This window comes from Mustelus asterias, chromosome 26, assembly GCF_964213995.1.
Source record: "Mustelus asterias chromosome 26, sMusAst1.hap1.1, whole genome shotgun sequence".
Classification (NCBI taxonomy): domain Eukaryota; kingdom Metazoa; phylum Chordata; class Chondrichthyes; order Carcharhiniformes; family Triakidae; genus Mustelus; species Mustelus asterias.
In genome coordinates this window covers 43,708,969-43,731,490 of record NC_135826.1, presented here as the reverse complement: position 1 = coordinate 43,731,490, position 22,522 = coordinate 43,708,969, and the positions used below count along the sequence as shown (strand labels likewise).

The 22,522-nt window shown below is 47.9% G+C and overlaps 1 protein-coding gene across 1 annotated transcript in view; it reads right to left on the bottom strand.

The window, feature by feature from the left end:
* The window catches only part of ncanb (neurocan b), a 217,246-nt gene that overhangs the window by 130,811 nt on the left and 63,913 nt on the right, over nucleotides 1–22,522 (bottom strand). The window contains exons 4-5 of the mRNA XM_078198741.1: nucleotides 6,774–6,901; nucleotides 1,796–2,089 (exon numbers count right to left, since the gene is read on the bottom strand). Coding sequence (XP_078054867.1) covers nucleotides 1,796–2,089; nucleotides 6,774–6,901 — 422 coding nt within the window. The remainder of the gene's footprint in view (nucleotides 1–1,795; nucleotides 2,090–6,773; nucleotides 6,902–22,522) is intronic.

Sequence of the window (22,522 nt, the reverse complement as noted above, 5' to 3'; positions counted from 1 at the left end):
TGGTAAACCTTCTCTGCACTCTCTCTAAAGCCTCCATGTCCTTCTGGTAGTGCGGCGACCAGAACTGGACACAGTACTCCAAATGTGGCCTAACCAGCATTCTATACAGCTGCAACATCAGACTCCAGCTTTTATACTCTATACCCTGTCCCATAAAGGCAAGCATACCATATGCCTTCTTCACCACCTTCACCACCTGTGCTGCCACCTTCAAGGATTTGTGGACTTGCACACCTAGGTCCCTCTGTGTTTCTATACTCTTGATGGCTCTGCCATTTATTGTATAACTCCCCCCCTACATTAGTTCTTCCAAAATGCATCACTTCGCATTTATCTGGATTAAATTCCATCTGCCATTTCTCCGTCTAATTTTCCAGCCTATCTATATCCTGCTGTATTGTCCGACAATGTTCATCGCTATCCGCAAGTCCAGCCATCTTCGTGTCATCCGCAAACTTGCTGATAACACCAGTTACACCTTCTTCCAAATCATTTATATATATCACAAATAGCAGAGGTCCCAGTACAGAGCCCTGCGGAACACCACTGGTCACAGACCTCCAGCCGGAAAAAGACCCTTCGACTGTTCCCCTCTGTCTCCTGTGGCCAAGCCAGTTTTCTACCCATCTAGCCACCTCTCCTTGTATCCCATGAGCCTTAACCTTCTTAACCAACCTGCCATGAGGGACTTTGTCAAATGCCTTACTGATTTTCCATATAGACGACATCCACGGCCCTTCCTTCGTCAACCGTTTTTGTCACTTCCTCAAAAAACTCCACCAAATTTGTAAGGCACGACCTCCCTCTTACAAAACTATGCTGTCTGTCACTAATGAGATTGTTCCGTTCTAAATGCGCATACATCCTGTCTTTAAGAATCCTCTCCAACAACTTCCCTACCACGGACGTCAAGCTCACTGGCCTATAATTACCCGGGTTATCCCTGCTGCCCTTCTTAAATAACGGTACCACATTCGCTATCCTCCAATCCTCAGGGACCTCACCTGTGTCCAATGAAGAGACAAAGATTTCCGTCAGAGGCCCAGCAATTACATCTCTCGTCTCCCTGAGCAGTCTAGGATAGATGCCATCAGGCCCTGGGGATTTGTCAGTTTTAATGTTACCTAAAAAACCTAACACTTCCTCCCTTGTAATGGAGATTCTCTTAATGGGTCAACACGTCCCTCCGAGACACTCCCAGTCAACAAGTCCCTCTCCTTTGTGAATACCGATGCAAAGAAGACCTCCCATAGCCAATAACAGAGATGAAATCATATTCTCACAAACCATCGCTATCTTTAGTCTCCTACTGAGCTGAACCTCCCTCTTTGCTAAGAAGAGGGGGCAGCGGCATAGCGATATTGTCATTAGACTAGCAATCCCAAGACCCAGGGTAATGCCCTGAGAAAAGAGCAAAATATTGCGGATGCTAGAATCTGAAACAAAAACAGAAAATGCTGGAAAATCTCGGCAGGTTTTACAGCATCTGTGCAGAGAGAATAGAGCCAACGTTTCACGTCTGGGTGGCCTTTCTATTCTCTCTCTCCACAGATGCTGCCAGACCTGAGATTTTCCAGCATATTCTGTTTTTGTAATGCCCCAGGAACCTGGGTTCAAATCCCACCACAGCAGATGGTGAAGTTTGAATTCAATAAAGGTTGCGGGAATAGGGTCTGGGTCAATTATGGATGGGCAATAAATGCTGTCCCAGTGATGTTCACATCCCCATGATAGAATTTTTAAAAAGGTACGAAGCTTTGGAAGCAAATGACTTTGTACAAGATGAAGGTCATACCTCTGTAACAGTAGGCATCATACTTTGAACCAGGGTCAGGAGAGCCTGTTCTGTTTGGGAGCTGGTAAACCGTCCTCACGCCTGGCACATCTCCTCCACAGTTTCTCCTGGGAATGTTGATAGGGTACCGCACACTGCCATCAGCGAGCCAGCCAGCGTCACACTGGTCGAAGCCTTGACTCCAGGCCATGAACAGCTGGCCAGCTGTTGCCAGTTCAGCTCCCCGCATCTGGCATTGATGCCGGGCCTCAGTCAGGTTCCATTTCAGAGTAGCTGTCTCGTGAAACACGGTGCCTGTGAACACATAAAGTCAGGTTGTCAATCACTGTCGCAGCTGGTACTTGACATAATAGAAGGATAACTCTCTTCAGGCACCGCAAGAACCACTTCATCTGACTGCCTGGGTCCTTCAGGCAACTCAGCCTTCACATGTGGCCTGCCTGGTGTGCGGGTCACGGGCAAAGCAACAATTGGATGTTAAAAACTGGATAAAAGCAAATTACTGCGGATGCTGGAATCTGAAACCAAAAGAGAAAATGCTGGAAAATCTCAGCAGGTCTGGCAGCATCTGTAAGGAGAGAAATGAGCTGACGTTTCGAGTCCAGATGACCCTTCATCTTAGCTTTGACAAAGGGTCATCTGGATTTGAAACGTCAGCTCTTTTCTCTCTTTGTGAACAAAGTCCAGTCCATCAGGCAAACCAACCTCCCATCCATTGACTCTGTCTACATTTCCCGCTGCCGAGGAAAAGCAGCCAGAATAATCAAGGACCCCACACACCCCGGACATTCTCTCTTCCACCTTCTTCCGTCAAGGTTAAGGTACAAAAGTCTGAGGACCGACTCAAGAACAGCTTCTTCCCTGCTGCCATCAGACCTTTGAATGGACCTACCTTATATTAAGTTGATCTTTCTCTACACCCCAGCTATAACTGTAACACTATATTCTGCACCCTCTCCTTTCCTTCTCCCCTATGTGCTCTATGAACGGCATACTTTGTCCATACAGCGTGCAAGAAACAATACTTTTCACTGTATCGCAATGCATGTAACAATAATAAATCAAATTAAAAATCAAAGCCAGTCAGAAAATTGAAGTTGTAAGCTTGGTGGAATGGATGAATGGTTTAGAATTGCCCTTTATCACATTATTGGGAAAAGAATCTTTGCATAAAATGTTGAAAGATCCCCATACTGTAACCTGACAATATACTCATAGCAAAAATCACTAACACCAGTCAAATCTTTACTCATTTAGGTACAAATTGATGGGCCTTTGGCCAGTTTCTGCACTGTAATGATTCAATAACTTTCTGATTCTAACTCACATTCACAATGGACAGAAAGACTTGTATTTATATAGCACCATTCACAACAGCAAGATGTCCCAGAGCACTTTGCAGCCAATTGGCCACTTATGAAGTGTTGTCAAAGTTGTAATGTAAAAAACACCACAGCCCATTAGCGCGCACTGAGCTCCCACACACAGAACAGGATGAACGACCAGATAATCTGTCCAAGTGATAAACATTGGCCAGGAATGTGGGATCTTTTGCGTCCATCTGGCAGGGCAGACGGGGCCCTGGGTTTAACATCTCATTGAAATGACAGCCCCTCCAATGATGCAGCACTCCCTCAGCCTAAGATTGTGGGCAGAATTTTCCCAACTCGCCCTCCACGGGACTCGTAGCGGGTGAGACAGGACCATGCAAATGTCTGTTGACCTTGGGTGGGATTGTCCGGTTTCGGGACGAGCGCGGCCAGAAAACCCTGCCCTGTGTGCTTAACTCTCTGGAAAGGACCTGAACCCTTCTCATGCAGAGGCGAGATAGAATGGGACTTTTTTTCCCTGGAGCGTAGGAGGCTTAGGGTGACCTTAGAGGTCAATAAAATAATGAGGGGCATAGATCAGCTAGTCAACATCTTTTCCCAAAGGTACGGGAGTCTAAAACTAGAGGTCATAGGTTTAAGGTGAGAGAGGAGAGATACAAAAGAGTCCAGAGGGGCAATTATTTCACACAGAGGGTGGTGAGTGGCTGGAATGAGCTGCCAAAGGTAGTAGTCTCAGTAAGAAATCTCACAACACCAGGTTAAAGTCCAACAGGTTTATTTGGTATTACGAGCTTTCGGAGCACTGCTCCTTCATCAGGCGAGTGATGATCAGGTGAGCACTCACCTGATGAAGGAGCAGAGCTCCGAAAGCTCGTGATACCAAATAAACTTGTTGGACTTTAACCTGGTGTTGTGAGACTTCTTACTGTGCCCACCCCAGTCCAATGCTGGCATCTCCACATCAGAGGTAGTAGTAGAGGCGGGTATAATTTTGTCTTTTAAAAAGCATTCAGACAGTTGCATGGGTCAGATGGGTATAGAGGGATATGGGCCAAAGGCGGGCAATTGGGACTAGCTTAGTGGTAAAAACTGGGCGGCATGGATAAGTTGGGCCGAAGGGCCTGTTTCCATGCTGCAAACCTCTATGACTCTATGAGGCGCGAGTGCTTCTCACTAAGTGACATTTCCACCGAAAGGATTTATCCAGCTTTATGGCTTCAGGGCAAAAGTGAAATGATTTCATGTCAAGAAATTCATTCTCAGCCAGCATCAAACTTCTGTAATTGGGTGCGTTGAGGCTCATAGCCTTCTGGCCCATTTCCGCTGACATAGAGAACCTATAGCTGGACACGTAATTTATCTTAAAGCTTGACAATGACTGCAATCAATCGCGGTGCCGATGTTATTCATTTTGATTCAATTTTCCCCGCGCCGATGGTCTGAAGAGGTGGTCTCTCAACCAAAGGATGGGCTTTCATCAATGGACCTTGTCAGTGACAGGTCAGCAGCCTTCTTGGCTGAGTTGTTGCTTGAGGAAGCCTCTCTGGACAGCTACAACATGTTGTGTTGCAGTATGATTGCATTCAAGACATTGTCTGAAAGTCCCTCATAATCTATTCCCATGCTCCAGTGAGGTATTGAGGGAGATGCCCTCATCTGGATGAAATGTAAAACTGAGGCCCTCAGAGGAGGGAGTTACCTCCAATGTCCTGTCAAGATTTAACCCCTTATCAACATCATGAAAACAGATTACCTGGTTACTTTCACATTGCCGTTTGTGGGAGCTTGCTGTGCCCTTGATGGCTGCTGCATTTAATTTTATTTATTCATCACAAGTAGGCTTACATTAACACTGCAATGAAGTTACTGTGAAAATCCCCTAGTTGCCACACTGCCACGCCTGTTCGGGTAACACTGAGGGAGAATTTAGCATGGCCAATGCACCTAACCAGCACGTCTTTCGGACTGTGGGAGGAAACCGGAGCACCCAGAGGAAACCCACGCAGACACGGGGAGAACGTGCAGACTCCGTACAGACAGTGACCCAAGCCGGGAATCGAACCCAGATCCCTGTGAGGCAGCAGTGCTAACCACTGTGCCGCCGTGCTGTCCTATTTTCCTTCATATTACAACAGTTGTCACACATCATAAGTATTTAATTGGCTGGGAGACCGTATTTGGAGGTCCTGCGGTTTTGAGAGGTGCTATATAAATGCAAATCTTTCTTTCTGGGCTCAATTCAAACGTGTACGTAAGAACAATGCTCGAATGGGCTAATTATAGAGTCACACCATGTGGTGGATCTTCATTCCTCCTCGCTGACCATGACCTGACCAACACTGCTCACCTCACATGCCAGTTCATGTTTCCAGCTCAAAGTGGCTCAGACACATAGGATAGAATCATAGATTCCCTACGGTGCAGAAGGAGGCCATTCGGCCCAGCAGGTCTGCTCCGACCCTCCGAAGAGCATCCGCCCAGGTTCCCATTCCCGCAACCCAACATATCCATCATAGCGAATCCACCTAATCTACACACTAAGGGACAATTTACCATGACCAATCCACCTAACCTTCACACCTCTGGACTGTGGGAGGAAACCGGAGCACCCGGAGGAAACCCACGCAGATATGGGGAGAACGTGCAAACTCCACACACAGGAGTGATGGCCTAGTGGAATTATCAATGGACTATTAATCCAGAAACTCAGCCAATGTTCTGGGGACCTGGGTTCGAATCCCACCACAGCAGATGGTGGAATTTGAATTTAATAAAAAATATCTGGAATTAAGAATCTACTGATGACCGTGAAACCATTGTCAATTGTCGGAAAAACCCATCTGGTTCCCTTTTGGGAAGGCAATCTGCTATCCTTAACTGGTCTGGTCTACGTGTTACTCCAGACCTACAGCAATGTGGTCGTCTCTCAATTGCCCTCTGAAATGGCCTGGCAAGCTACTCAGTTCAAGGGCAACTCAGGATGGGCAATAAATGCTGGCCCAGCCCGCGACACCCATGTCCCACGAATGAATAAAGAAAAAGTGGCCCAAGCTGGGAATCGAACCCGCGACCCTGGCGCTGAAAGGCAGCAGTGCTGACCACTGTGCCACCGTGCCACTATCAAGGGTCTCACATCAAGTGGATGCCACTAATCGGGTGGCTGGGATCATGGAATGGGAGGCCTCATAGCAACTTACCATCCCAACTGGAGCTGGAAAACACCACAGACCACTTGCCCTTATGCTCTGCAGCGCTCTACAAGCCCATTGGGCCCTGAGATTTGTACGTGACTTGTCTGGGAATCAGTGTAGAGATTGGCCGGGTATAGGAGCCATTCACAGCCCCACAGTTGGGTGCACAACGTCTGAACAACAGGAACTGAGCCTTGGCGGCAAAAACTACAAACAGGTTTCAGTCCCCTTTGTCCTCACGCTCCCTCTTGAGGAACACAAACACTCCCTCAGGCCCAACACCCAATTAGAAGAATGCTTCCCCTTCCCCACAACTAAATTTCCCGTCAGCTTTGTAGTGACACTCCCCCGTTGCACCCACCCACACACCAACAATGACAGCAAGGAAAATGGAACACAGGAAGTGTTTGACCTTCAGGAGTGACTATTTGCAACAAAGTTGAAATGACAACTTGCCTTTCAGCTCCTCGATGTAGCAGTAGACATCATACTCCTCAGCGGCCTCTCGAATTCCGTATGTTCTGATGCCAGGATATTCAAATTTATCCCCATAGCAACCAGGCCTTGGTGACCTGATCGGGTATCTGTCAAAGACAAATTGATCAAACTTAATCTTCAACTTCAATTGTCCTCACCACTCCAATTTCATATCGATCAATGCAATTTCTTTTCAACAAAGGCTAAAAGAAATTAACACAGGTAATAAATAGCATAAAGGGTTTGAAAATCATTCGAACCATTGAGCACAATGCTGTCCACGGCTAGTGCTGTCCCAGACTTCTCATCACTTGACAAATACTCGAGACCTGACCCCAATCCGGCATGATGGCACAGTGGTAAGTACTGCTACGTCACAGCGCCAGGGACCCGGGTTCCATCCCGGCTTGGGTTACTGCCTGTGTGCAGTCTGCATGTTCTCCCCGTGTCTGTGTGGGTTTCCTCCGGGTGCTCCGGTTCCCTCCCACAGTCTGAAAAACGTGCAGGTTGGGTGCATTGGCCGTGCTAAATTCTCCCTCAGTGTACCCGAACAGGCGCCAGAGTGTGGCGACTAGGGGATTTTCACAGTAACTTCACTGCGGTGTTAATGTAAGTCTACTTGTGACACTAATAAATAAACTTAAAACCAATGCAGAAAGATCAGTTCAAATCTCACCAAGGCTGGAGGATTTAAATTAATTTAAATAAACAAATTTGGAATAAATATTCCCTGTCAGTGACTACAGGATTGCCAGAAAAAAGAGCATATTCAGTATGTTAATCTACTACTAGCAGAGGTAGTAGTAGAGGCGGGTACAATTTTGTCTTTTAAAAAGCATTTAGACAGTTACATGGGTAAGATGGGTAAAGAGGGATATGGGCCAAATGTGGTCAATTAGGACTAGCTTAATGGTAAAAACTGGGCGGCATGGATAAGTTGGGCCGAAGGGCCTGTTTCCATGCTGTAAACCTCATGATATGGGGAAAAGTTTAGAGGAGATGTGCGAGGCAAGTTTTTTACACAGAGAGTGATGAATGTTTGGAACGCGCTGCCCGGGGAGGCGGTGGGAGCAGGAATGATAGCGGCACTTAAGGGGCAACTAGACGAATACATGAATAGAATGGGAATGGAAGGATACGGACTCGGTAAGTGCATACGGTTTTAGTTCAGGCAGGCATCATGATCAGCACAGGCTTGGAGGGCCGAAGGGCCTGTCCCTGTGCTGTACTGCTCTTTGATTTTATGGCTCTATTAATATCCTTTAGGGAAGAAAATATTCGGTCCTTATCCAAAATGGGCTTAAGTGTTTCACCGTAGGTTTACTCTGAATTAGCCTAGCAAGCCACAATGAATGCGGGCCTGGTCAGCAACCCTCACACCCCATGAATAAAAAGTAAAATGATCATCAAGGTTCACCCCGAGCAGTTCCAGGACGCAAGACTCTGTGCTCCTAGGGGCACACACCGAGACCAACAGCAACTGCTGCTGGAGGCTCATCAGTTTGCTAAAAGATTCTCTTTGGTCTGCCCGAGACCTCTTGGTCTTGCAGTGCAAGGAGTTGTCTCTGGCCGAGTGTTGCAGACTGGCACATTCCAAAGCCCAGGACTACGTGCTGAGGGATACACTAAAGCTTGGGGCACCTGTCGCAGAGGTGCAATGGGGAAAGAACATAGAATCATACAGTGCAGAAGGAGGCCATTCAGCCCATCAAGTCTGCACCAGCCACAATCCCACCCAGGCCCTAACTCCATAACCCCATGCATTTACCCTAGCTAGTCCCCCTGACGCTAAGGGGCAATTTAGCATGGCCAATCCACCTAACCTGCACATCTTTGGACAGTGGGAGGAAACCGGAGCGCCCGGAGAAAACCCACGCAGACACGGGGAGAGCGTGCAAACTTCACACAGACAGTGACCCAAGCCGGGAATCGAACCCGGGTCCCTGGTGCTGTGAGGCAGCAGTGCTAACCTGTGCCACTGTGCTACTATGTCTAAGACCTATCAGCCATCGTGAATCAAGGGAAGAGGAATTGTGCAGAACCCCCTCGGGCTGAATGACTCACAGTGAATACAGACAGTAAATATTACATGAATCACACTCGTTTTGAAGCACCTCGGAGTGCAACTTGATCTATGTTGAAAAATTGCGTATTATTACACCATGATGACCATTCTGAAATGTTTTGTAATGTTCTTTCAGATATTTTATGGAGAAGGTATATTTTTGCAAAAGAAAGATTGCCTTGCCAACACCTTCTGCTTGAATGAACATTGATTAGGTGCCGTCTATGAATGCATTCACAAGGTCCCAGTGAGGATTGGCAGCACGTAGAGATCTCGATGTCAATTTGGATGAATCATCCGATCAAACGCTTTGCACCTCAGTCTAACCAGTTGCTCATTATTTACCATCTACAAGGAAACATCAAAGCTTAACTCATGTACATTTCAACTATTCATCTTCAGATTGCCAGTTTCTTCTGTGGGGATACAGTTTGCATTAAAGAAATACACCCAGGTTTATAATTTACCCGTCTTTAATACACGAGCTGTTTCTTTAAGGAAAATAATTCCCTTTCTAATTGTTTGTCTTGTCAGTTGCATTTGTCTAATTAACACAAATCTATATCCATGACGCTCCAAGGATTGTTCGAACAATAATTTGCGCTCTTTATTTGAACTTAAGACTGCAGACCCGATTTTACCATCGCGTTGCGCCTGTTTTCAGGCGCAAAAACTTGGTAAAGTCGGGCATGAGGCGAGTAGTGCGATCCGTGTCCACCTCCGCGCCAGTTCCCCCTTTACCAAGGCCCGAAAATGGCCGCGATCGGGACCGCGCCCCAAATGGGCGTAACGGCCATTTAAATGCATTTGCATGCATTTAAATTGACTTAATGGGCTGCACGCCCAACCTTACCGGCACTTCCCCCTTTACCACCATGTTCGCCCACCCGGAATCGGCGCAAAACAGATGTGCTCCATAGAAGTCCGATTCGGGCGCTCCAGTTAGTGAGGAGATAAGTAGCAAGCGTCCGACGGCTCCCTGCTTGAGATCAGTGGGTGAGGGGAAGGTGGGTCCGCTGCCATTCTGCCTGGGATCAGTGAGGGGGAAGGGGGGATTCGCTGCCACTCTGCCTGGGATCAGTGAGGGGGAAGGGGGGATTCGCTGCCACTCTGCCTGGGATCAGTGAGGGGGAAGGGGGGATTCGCTGCCACTCTGCCTGGGATCAGTGAGGGGGAAGGGGGGATTCGCTGCCACTCTGCCTGGGATCAGTGAGGGGGAAGGGGGGATTCGCTACCACTCTGCCTGGGATCAGTGAGGGGGAAGGGGGGATTCGCTGCCACTCTGCCTGGGATCAGTGAGGGGGAAGGGGGGATTCGCTGCCACTCTGCCTGGGATCAGTGAGGGGGAAGGGGGGATTCGCTGCCACTCTGCCTGGGATCAGTGAGGGGGAAGGGGGGATTCGCTGCCACTCTGCCTGGGATCAGTGAGGGGGAAGGGGGGATTCGCTGCCACTCTGCCTGGGATCAGTGAGGGGGAAGGGGGGATTCGCTGCCACTCTGCCTGGGATCAGTGAGGGGGAAGGGGGGATTCGCTGCCACTCTGCCTGGGATCAGTGAGGGGGAAGGGGGGATTCGCTGCCACTCTGCCTGGGATCAGTGAGGGGGAAGGGGGGATTCGCTGCCACTCTGCCTGGGATCAGTGAGGGGGAAGGGGGGATTCGCTACCACTCTGCCTGTGATCAATGAGGGGGGGAAAGGGGGAGGGGGCCATGATCGGTCTGGGTGGCGGGAGTCAGTAATAATGTGGGGGGTGGGGCAATGTCTGTGGGGGCCAGGGGGAGGCATTACCTGACCCAGGAGGGATGTGGCAGGGCAGCCGCATTCCATCATGTTTTTCCTGCGCATGTGCAGTTGGAGGCGCTGATCGGAGCAGCAAGATTTTGGGTGTGTTAAGCCCCGCCCACAGGCTACTGTTGGGCAATTCGGACTTGCTGCTATTTTTTCAGGCAGAGTGTGTATGGGAGTGCCTGAGAATGGGTCTAAAAGTCGGATCTGAAACATTCCTAGTTTCAAGTCCACCCATCACTTCGAATCCAAATGGTAAAATGGGTGGGATTTTCCAGCCACCCTCACCTCAAAGGTCAGAAAATCCCACCCAAAGTCAACAGGCCTTTGTATGGTCCGTGTCCCACCCGCTATGATTCCCGTGGCAGGCGGGATGGGAAAATCCCACCCTATATACACAATGCAAGGCTATGTAGAACATATCATGGAATCCCTACAGTGCAGAAGGAGGCCATTTGGCCCATCGAATCTGCACTGACTCACCCACAGAGTACCTTTCCCAGGCCTACACCCCACCCTATCCCTACACATTTACTCCACTAATTCCCTCTAACATGCATATCTTGGGACACTAAGGGTCAATTTAGCATGGACACTCAATCTAACCCGCAGATCTTCAGACTGTGGGAGGAAACCAGAGCACCCGGAGGAAACCCACGCAGACACGGGAAGAACATGCAGACTCCACACAGACAGTGACCCAAGCCAGGAATCGAACCCGGGTCCCTGGCACTGTGAGGCAGCAATGCTAACCATTGTGCCACCGTGCCGCTTGGTATGCTCTGTAGATTTGCTGAGGCATCCTGTCTGCAGAATACATAGGATTGTGCATCATATCCAGTCTCATGGTGGATGGTTATGGACAGCAGTTTAAGATTCATCCACTTGAAGGTGCATCACAGCAGTGTCCACTTCCCTGATGCTTTGGGGGCGAGACTTTGATCTTGTGATTAATCTATCCCTGGGGCTTCCAACATTTCTTTCAACATCAATGCATCATGAAAGAGGAGGAATCCCAAATCAATTTTATCCATAAAGTCTGTACAACAAAGTGAAGCAATCTCAGATGATTAATTAAACTTTACCCCTCTCGAAGCAGCTGATCATAAGAACACATGGAATGAGAAAAAAGCCTTGGATTTATCTTCCACCTCTCAGAACCACAGGATGCCCCGAAAGGAAATGGTCGAGAGCTTCAAGTCCCTTTGTGCCCAGATCACCAACAACCTGTCCTGGTCCCTCCATGCCAACACTATAGTTAAGAAGGCCCACCAACTTTCTCAGGAGGCTAAGGAAATTTGGTATGTCCACTACAACTCTCACCAATTTCTACATTTGCACCATAGAAAGCATGCTTTCCAGATGTATCACAGCTTGGTATGGCTCCTGCTCTGATCAAGACCAAGGCTACAAAGGGTCATGCATGTAGCTCAGTCCATCACGCAAACCAGCCTTAAATCCACTGACTCTGTCTACACTTCCCGCTGCCTCAGAAAAGCAGCCAGCATAATCAAGGACCCCACGCACCTCAGACATTCTCTCTTCCACCTTCTTGCGTCAGGAAAAAGATACAAAGTGTGAGTTCACGTACCAACCAACTCAAGAAAAGCTTCTTCCCTACTGCTGTCAGACTTTTGAATCGACCTACCTTGCATTAAGTTGATCTTTCTCTACATCCAGCTATGTCTGTAACTGTGACACTACATTCTGCACTCTCTCGTTTGCTTCTCCCCTTCTCTATGAATGGTATGCTTTGTCCGTATAGCGCGCAAGAAACAATACTTTTCACTGTGTCCCAATACATGTGACAATAATAAATCAAATCAAATCAAAAAAATCTTTACAGCCAATGAAGTACGTTGATAGGTTAGTCACGGTTGTAAAGTGATCATAAGACATAGGAGCAGAAGCAGGCCATTCAGCCCATCGAGTCTGCTGAACCATCAATGAGATCATGACTGATCTGATGTGATAATCCTCAACTCCACTTTTGCACCTTATTCCCACAACCTTCGATTCCCTTACTTCAGCCTTGAACATATTTAATGACCCCGCCTCTACAACCCTCTGCTGTAAAAATTCCACTGATTCACTCCCCTCTGAGAGAAGAAATTCCTCCTCTTCTCTGCCTTAAATGTGGAACCCCTTACTCTGAGATTTTGCCCTCTAGTCCTAGATTCTCCCACAAGGGAAACAAGCTCTCAGCATCCACTCTGTCAAGTCTCCTGAGAATCCTATCGCCGGAATTCTATCGCTTCACGGGAATCGGAGCAGGCGAGGGGCGGACAATGGGAAGGTCCGTTGATGTTGGGCGGGATTTTCTGGTCGCAGATCGAGCGAGGTCGTAAAATCCTGCCCTAAAATCCCACTGAATAAGGTCGCCTCTCATTTTTCTAAACTCCAAGAACTCCAAACTCTGGGTGGCACAGTGGTCGGCACTGCTGCCTCACAGCTTGAGGGACCCGGGTTCAATTCCGGCTTCAGGTCACTGTCTGTGTGGAGTCTGCACATTCTCCCCGTGTCTGCGTGGGTTTCCTCCGGGTGCTCTGGTTTCCCCCCACAGTCCAAAGATGTGGGGTTAGGTGGATTGGCCATGCTAAATTGCCCCTTAGTGTCCCAAGATGTGTAGGTTCAATGGAGTAGCCATGGGAAATATGTGGTGGCATGGGATAGGGTGGGGGAGAGGGCCTGGGCAAGATACTCTGTCAGAGAATCAGTGCAGACTCGATGGACCAAATGGCCTTTTCTGCACCATAGGGATTCTATGATTCTACTCTATGAGTATAGGCCCAACCTATTTAACCTCTCCCCATAAGAAAATCCTTCCATACCCGGGAGCAACCTAGTGAACCTTCTCTGGACTGCCTCCAATGCCAGTATATCTTTCCTTAGATAAGGAGACTGAGACTGTTCTCAGTGTCCCAGGTGTTTTTGATTTGATTTATTATTGTCACATGTATTAGTACACAGTGAAAAGTATTATTTCTTGAGCACTATACACACAGAGCATACCGTTCATAGGGAAGGAAAGGAGAGAGTGCAGAATGTAGTGTTACAGTCATAGCTAGGGTGTAGAGAAAGATCAACTTAGTGTGAGGTAGGTCCATTCAAAAGTCTGATAGCAGCAGGGAAGAAGCTGTTCTTGAGTCGGTTGGTACGTGACCTCAGACTTTAGGTGCAGTAGCCAGTTTGTGCATAGCAAGTTGCGACAAACAGCGATGTGATAACGACGACCTAATCTGTCTTTAGGTATGGGGTTTGAGATAAATATTGTCCCAGGGCCCAGGAAAATAGTGCCATGAGATTTTTCTTTTAATGTCCATCTGACAGAGCAGACTATACTTCAGTTTAACATCATACCGACAGGACAGGACATTGGACAGGACAGGACAGGACATCATACCGACAGGACAGGACATTGGACAGGACAGGACAGGACATCATACCGACAGGACAGGACAGGACAGGACAGGACATCATACCGACAGGACATTGGACAGGACAGGACAGGACAGGACATCATACCGACAGGACAGGACAGGACATTGGACAGGACAGGACAGGACAGGACAGGACATCATACCGACAGGACAGGACAGGACAGGACATCATACCGACAGGACATCCTACCGACAGGACAGGACATTGGACAGGACAGGACAGGACATCATACCGACAGGACAGGACATTGGACAGGACAGGACATCATACCGACAGGACAGGACATTGGACAGGACAGGACATCATACCGACAGGACAGGACAGGACAGGACAGGACAGGACATCATACCGACAGGACAGGACAGGACATTGGACAGGACAGGACAGGACATCATACCGACAGGACAGGACAGGACAGGACATCATACCGACAGGACAGGACATTGGACAGGACAGGACAGGACATCATACCGACAGGACAGGACAGGACAGGACATCATACCGACAGGACATCCTACCGACAGGACAGGACATTGGACAGGACAGGACAGGACATCATACCGACAGGACAGGACATTGGACAGGACAGGACAGGACATCATACCGACAGGACAGGACAGGACAGGACATCATACCGACAGGACATCCTACCGACAGGACAGGACATTGGACAGGACAGGACAGGACATCATACCGACAGGACAGGACAGGACATTGCAGAGTGTGCTGCATTCCCTCAGCGTTAAACTGAGGCAACAGCCAAGATTCTTATGCTCAAGTCTCGGGAGAGAAACTTGAACCAAAGACCTTCTGCATTAGGGAATTCCGACTGAAGGAAGTTGGAGGGGAAAATAATGATCTCCCAGAACGTGAAATATTTCGCCTTGAAAACAAGAGATGTCGGCAGAACTATGAAGGTGTAAAAAGAAGCGGTTTCGCAGTTGGAATCACTCTTCTGTGGGGGAGGGAGGTGCATTCATAAGAATTCTAAGGTTTTGTGGTTAAACACAATTGTCTGACATCTCAAGTCCCAAACCCGCTATTAATTTTAGAAAATCCGTTATTCCAGAGCTATCATTAGATTGAAGCAACTGTCATGTGATTGGAGACTGGAATTACCAAATACGATTCATGTTCTGCTGGGTTCCAAGCCTTCAATTAAAAAGAGGAAGGTGATATCCTGTAACTTCCCTGCTTCGGAAACACCGGAAACTCTCGGGAATTTTCTTCAGCAGATCCGAACAACTCACGCCATGATTCTAGGCCAGTGATTTGGGAGCAGAAACATGGAAGATACAGTATTTGCATGAGTGAAACAATTTTTATTGCTGCTTTATAATGTCATACCATCTGTGTTATGCTTCAGATAAATATTTATATCTACGGTGTTCACATGGGTAAGATGGGTACAGAGGGATATGGGCCAAATGCGGGCAAGTGGGACGAGCTTAGGGGTTTAAAAAAAAGGGCGGCATGGACAAGTTGGGCCGAAAGGCCTGTTTCCATGCTGTAAACCTCTATGACTCTATGACATACTTTAATGTCATTCTGTAATCCAGAAGATTCCAAGATTCAGTAATGACTTGGTCCCAAGCATTCTGAACTAAAGAGGTTGGAGTATAAAACTTTCTCATGAGGCGATGCCGCTTACACGCCAAGATGCTTCACACTTATTGGAATTACTTGTAAAAATCAAACTAAGTTCATTAAAAAGCAGTCTCTGCCCAAAAGCAGCAAGACCCGGACAATATCCAGGCTCGGGCTGACAAATGACAAGTAACATTCGCGCCACACAAGTGCCAGGTAATGACCATCTCCAACAAGAGAGGATCTAACCATCACCCTTTGAGATTCAATGGCATTACCGTCGCTGAATCCCCCACTATCAACATCCTGTGGATTACCATTGGCCAGAAACTGAACTGGACTAACCATATAAATACTGTGGCTCCCAGAGCAGGTCAAAGGCTAGAAATCCTGCGGCAAGTAATTCACCTCCCGGCTCCCCAAAGCCTGTCCACCATCTACAAGGCACAAATCAGATGTGTGATGGAATACTCCCCACTTGCCTGGATGAGTGAGGCTCCAACAACACTCCCAACAACACTCAAGAAGCTCCACACCACCCAGGACATAGCAGCCCCGCTTGATTGGCACCCCATCCACAAACATCCACTCTCTCCACCATCGGCGAACAGTGGCGGCAGTGTGTCCTATCTACAAGATGCACTGCAGGAACTCACCAAGGTTCCTCAGGTAGCGCCTTCCAAACCCATGACCACTACCATGGAGAAGGACAAGGGCAGCAGACACTTGGGAACACCACCACCTGGCAGTTCCCCTTCGAGTTAAATGGTAAAAAATTGCAGAATGCTGCTGTGCAGAGGGACCTGGGTGTCGTTGTGCAGGAATCTCAAGGAGTTGGTTTGCAGGCGCAGCAGGTAATTAAGAAGGCAAATGGAATTTTGTCCTTCATTGCTAGAGGGATGGAGTTTAAAAACAGCGAGGTTACGTTGCAGCTGTATAAGGTGCTGGTGAGGCCACACCTGGAGTACTGTGTACAGTTTTGGTCTCCTTACTTGAGAAAGGACATACTGGCACTGGAGGGGGTGCAGAGGAGGTTCACGAGGTTGATTCCGGAGTTGAGAGGGTTGGCTTATGTGGAGAGGTTGAGTATTTTGGGGCTATACTCATTGGAATTCAGAAGAATGAGGGGAGATCTTACAGAAACATATAAGATTATGAAGGGAATAGATAAGATAGAAGTAGGGAAGTTGTTTCCACTGGCAGGTGAAACTAGAACTAGGGGGCATGGCCTCAAAATAAGGGGAAGCAGATTTAGGACTGAGTTGAAGAGGAACTTCTTCACCCAAAGGGTTGTGAATCTGTGGAATTCCCTGCCCAGTGAAGCAGTTGAGGCTACCTCATTGAATGTTTTTAAGGCAAGGATAGATAGATTTTTGAACAGTAAAGGAATTAAGGGTTACGGTGAGCGGGCGGCTAAGTGGAGCTGAGTCCACAAAAAGATCAGCCATGATCTTATTGAATGGCGGAGCAGGCTCGAGGGGCCAGATGGCCTACTCCTGCTCCTAGTTCTTATGAGTCACTCACCATCCTGACTTGGGTCAAAATCCTGGAACTCTCTCCCTAACAGCACTGTGGGTGAACCTACGCCTCAGGGACTGCACGGTGGCACAGTGGTTAAGGGTCTCCTTATCCCCTCAGAGCTGTGTAGTCTTCAGGGAGCATCCCCTATTTCATCTCCATCGCTGCTGGCTATACCTTCATTTGCCGAGGCCTAAAGCTCAGGAATTCCCTGACTCTCACTGTCTTTCACTCCTCCTTTAAGACACACCTTAAAACTTACCCCTTTAAGTAAAGTTCTTCTTATCTGCCTGCGGACCAGCGTCCAATTAAATCTGATTATGTTACTGTGGAATACCTTGGCCTTTTTACTGGCTTGAGGGTGCTATGTAAACTATATTGTAGCTTTTCCTGGCAGGCAGGAAGCCAAACCCAGGGTCACTAGAATCACAGAATCCCTACAGTGCAGAAGAGACCATTCAGCCCATCGAGTCTGCACCCCCAGTCTGCAGGTGCAACAGGTGATCAAGAAGGCAAATGGGATGTTGGCCTATATCGCAAGGGGCATAGAATATAAAAGCAGAGATGTCTTGCTGCATCTGTACAGGGCATTGGTGAGGCCGCAGCTGGAATACTGTGCGCAGTATTGGTCCCCTTATTTGCGGAAGGATATATTGGCCTTGGAGGGAGTGCAGAGAAGGTTCACCAGGTTGATACCAGAGATGAGGGGTGTTGATTATGAGGAGAGACTGAGCAGATTGGGTTTGTATTCATTGGAATTTAGAAGGTTGAGGGGGGATCTTATAGAGACCTATAAGATAATGAAGGGGCTGGATAGGGTAGAGATGGAGAGATTCTTTCCACTTAGAAAGGAAGCTAGAACTAGAGGGCACAGCCTCAAAATAAAGGGGGGTCAGTTTAAGACAGAGTTGAGGAGGAACTTCTTCTCTCAGAGGGTGGTGAATCTCTGGAATTCTCTTCCCACTGAAGTGGTGGAGGCTACCTCGTTGAATATGTTTAAATCACGGATAGATGGATTCCTGATCGGTAAGGGAATTAGGGGTTATAGGGATCAGGCGGGTAAGTGGAACTGATCCACTTCAGATCAGCCATGATCTTATTGAATGGCGGGGCAGGCTCGAGGGGCTAGATGGCCTACTCCTGCTCCTATTTCTTATGTTCTTATGTTCTTATGACTCTCTGGCAGAGAATCTTACCCAGGCCCTCTCCCTCACCCTATCCCCATAATCCCACACGTTTCCCATGAAACCTACACATCTTGGGACACTAAGTGGCAATTTGGCATGGCCATTGCACCTAACCTGCACATCTTTGGACTGTGGGAGGAAACCGGAGCACCCGGAGGAAAATCACGCAGACACGGGGAGAACGTGCAGACTCCACACAGACAGTGACCCAAGGCCGGAATTGACCCAGGGTCCCTGGAGCTGTGAGGTAGCAGTGCTAACCACTGTGCCACCAGCCAACCCACTAATAAATCCAGGAAATTGCCCCCGGATCCTCATCGTCATTGGAAACAAGTCCAGGAGATCATATTGACCATGACTTGATATCAATTGCCTGGCAATGAAGTCCTGGCCTTGCCCTAATCAGGCTCTCTCCTGTGGGTATGGAGCGAATTGGCCCTCAATCCCCAAGCTGACAATTTATCGAACAGGCCCACTAATAGTTGACAGTAAAACAAAGGCTAGTTTGATATTTTACTTGTCTGATTAATTTTTTTATGTCACATTTCTGTAATGCCTTTCACAACTTTAGTGCATAATCCAAAGTGCTTTACAGCCACAGTATTAGTATTCAAGTGTAGTCACTATTGTAATGATATTCGAGACATGCTTCACATTTTCCAGCTCATCACTGTCTCACCTCTTAGATTAATTCATGGAAGAGGGCAGGGCCAGCCTTTAATGCCCATTCCTAATTACCCTCGAGAAGGTCATGGTGCTGCGGCACCTTCTTGGACACAACTGAATAGCTTGTCAGGATATTTCAGAGGGCAGTTAAGAGTCAACCACATTGCTGTGAGGTCTGGAGCTACACCCAGGCCAGACTGGATAAAAGGCAGCAAATTTCTTCCCCGATAGAATATTAATCAACCAGATTGGTTTTTGAATAAAAATCGAGTCGCTTCTCAATCGTCATTGCTGAATTTTATTCACTTTTATTCACTTTATTAACTTAGTTAATTGATCTTAGAATCCGCAGCTGTCACTGTGGGATTTGAACCCGTATCTCTGGGATATTTGCCGAGACATCAAGTCCAGTAACAAAACCATTGTGAAACCATGCCCCACTCCTCTAAGCGATGGTCTCTCCTACAGCTACATGTCCCTCAGCGGTGACTTAGAGGGCACCTCGCTCGGAACAGCGGGTCACATGGTGCTGTGGGGGAAAATCAATCAAGAAAAATGTCTACCACCCACACGATCAACACACAATCCAAGCAAAGACACTTAAGAAAAAACTTATGGGTGTCAGGCCAGCATTTATTGCCCATCCCTAATTGCCCCTTGAGAAGGTGGTAGTGAGCTGCCTTCTTGAACTACTCAGTCATAGAATTGCTGCAGTGCAGAAAGAGGCCATTTGGCCCATCAAGCCTGCACTGACAACAATCCCACCCAGATCCTATCCCATTCCCCATGTACTTACCCTATTAATCTCCCTGACACGAAGGGGCAATTTAGCATGGCCAATCCACCTAACCTGAACATCTTTGGACTGTGGGAGGAAACTGGAGCACCCAGAGGAAACCCACACAGACACGGGGAAAATGTGCAAACTCCACACAGACAGTGACCCAAGCCGGGAATCGAACCCGGGTCCCTGGCGCTGTGAGGCAGCAGTGCTAACCACTGTGCCACCGTGCCAATTCTGTTCTCTTCTAAGCCTAATAGGAAAAGAGGTATAGTGCCATGAGTGAACTCCGACAAGATCTCAGCCCAGTCAACAACTACTCTCTGCCTCACTGATAGTCCATAAAAGCGCTGCAGTCCTGCCAACGGGACATCAATTGCAAATCAGCCAGGGAAGGCTGGGGTCACCTCGACAATGACTCATTGACTATTATTGGTGCCTGCTCCATCTCTAACTTGCCGATGCAGGGACAGCGAGAGCGGAGAAAGATTCTGATCCGCCGTGGTGAGGGAGTGGAGGCCGATGTGACCAAAACTGCAACTCCAACCGCTGAGTAGAGGTGGAAAATCCAGCTCAGGATTGACCACCCAGAGTCCGTGACGAGGATTGGAGATGGAATAGAAACCATCCAGCAAAAAATTAACAGCAGAATGCGAAATGATACAAAACAAACCCAAAAGTTCAAAATGAAATACAAAATTCAGAGCAACGGCCAGAAATCAGCAGCATTGTGGGGAGGCAGTTTGCAAATGATTTTTATGAAGAGTAAAATAACCAAGCTGTCCTGTCAGTTAGTTTAATTAAATGGGGAGGTGAGTAAAGTTTATATTTTAATTGGAATTTACAATTAGTCATGGATCTGCCTCACAGCGCCAGGGACCCGGGTTCAATTCCGGCCTCGGGTCACTGTTTGTGTGGAGTCATAGTCATAGAGGCTTAAAGCATGGAACCAGGTCTTTCAGCCCAACTTGTCCATGCCGCCCTTTTTTTTTAAACTCCTAAGCTAGTCCCAATTGCCTGCGTTTGGCCCATATCGTTCAAAACCCATCTTACCCACGTAACTGTCTAAATGCTGAAAAGACAAAATTGTACCCGCCTCGACTACTACCTCTGGCAGCTCGTTCCAGACACTCACCACCCTGTGTGTGAAAAAATTGCCCCTCTGGACACTTTTGTATCTCTCCCCTCTCACCTTAAACCTATGCCCTCTAGTTTTAGACTCCCCTACCTTCGGGAAAAGATATTGACTACCTGATCTATGCCCCCCATTATTTTATAGACCTCTTCAAGATCACCCCTCAGCCTTCTACGCTCCAGAGAAAAAAGTCCCAGTCTTTCCAGCCTCTCCTTATAACTCAAACCATTAAGTCCCAGCAGCATCCTAGTAAATCTTTTCTGCACTCTTTCCAGCTTAATAATATTCTTTCTATAATAGGGTGACCAGAACTGTACACAGTATTCCAAGTGTGGCCTTACACTTTTGCATGTTCTCCTCGTGTCTGCGTGGGTTTCCTCCGGGTGCTCCGGTTTCTTCCCACAGTCCAAAGATGTGTGGGTTGGGTGGATTGGCCATGCTAAATTGTCCCTTAGAGCCAGGGGGATTAGCAGGGTAAATGAGGATTACGGGAATAGGCCTGGGTCTGCACATTGTGGTCGGTGTAGACTCGATGGGCCGAATGGCCTCATAGAACATAGAACATAGAACAGTACAGCACAGAACAGGCCCTTCGGCCCACGATGTTGTGCCGAGCTTTATCTGAAACCAAGATCAAGCTATCCCACTCCCTATCATCCTGGTGTGCTCCATGTGCCTATCCAATAACCGCTTAAATGTTTCTAAAGTGTCTGACTCCACTATCACTGCAGGCAGTCCATTCCACACCCCAACCACTCTCTGCGTAAAGAACCTACCTCTGATATCCGTCCTGTATCTCCCACCACGAACCCTATAGTTATGCCCCCTTGTAATAGCTCCATCCACCCGAGGAAATAGTCTTTGAACGTTCACTCTATCTATCCCCTTCATCATTTTATACACCTCTATTAAGTCTCCCCTCAGCCTCCTCCGCTCCAGAGAGAACAGCCCTAGCTCCCTCAACCTTTCCTCATATGACCTACCCTCCAAACCAGGCAGCATCCTGGTAAATCTCCTCTGCACTCCTTCCAGCGCTTCCACATCCTTCCTATAGTGAGGTGACCAGAACTGCACACAATATTCCAAATGTGGTCTCACCAAGTTGCAGCATAACCCCACGGCTCTTAAACTCCAACCCCCTGTTAATAAAAGCTAACACACTATAGGCCTTCTTCACAGCTCTATCCACTTGACTGGCAACCTTTAGAGATCTGTGGATATGGACCCCAAGATCTCTCTGTTCCTCCACAGTCTTCAGAACCCTACCTTTGACCCTGTAATCCACATTTAAATTTGTCCTACCAAAATGAATCACCTCACATTTATCAGGGTTAAACTCCATTTGCCATTTTTCAGCCCAGCTTTGCATCCTATCTATGTCTCTTTGCAGCCTACAACAGCCCTCCACCTCATCCACTACTCCACCAATCTTGGTGTCATCAGCAAATTTACTGATCCACCCTTCAGCCCCCTCCTCTAAGTCATTAATAAAAATCACAAAGAGCAGAGGACCAAGCACTGATCCCTGCGGCACACCGCTAGCAACCTGCCTCCAATCCGAAA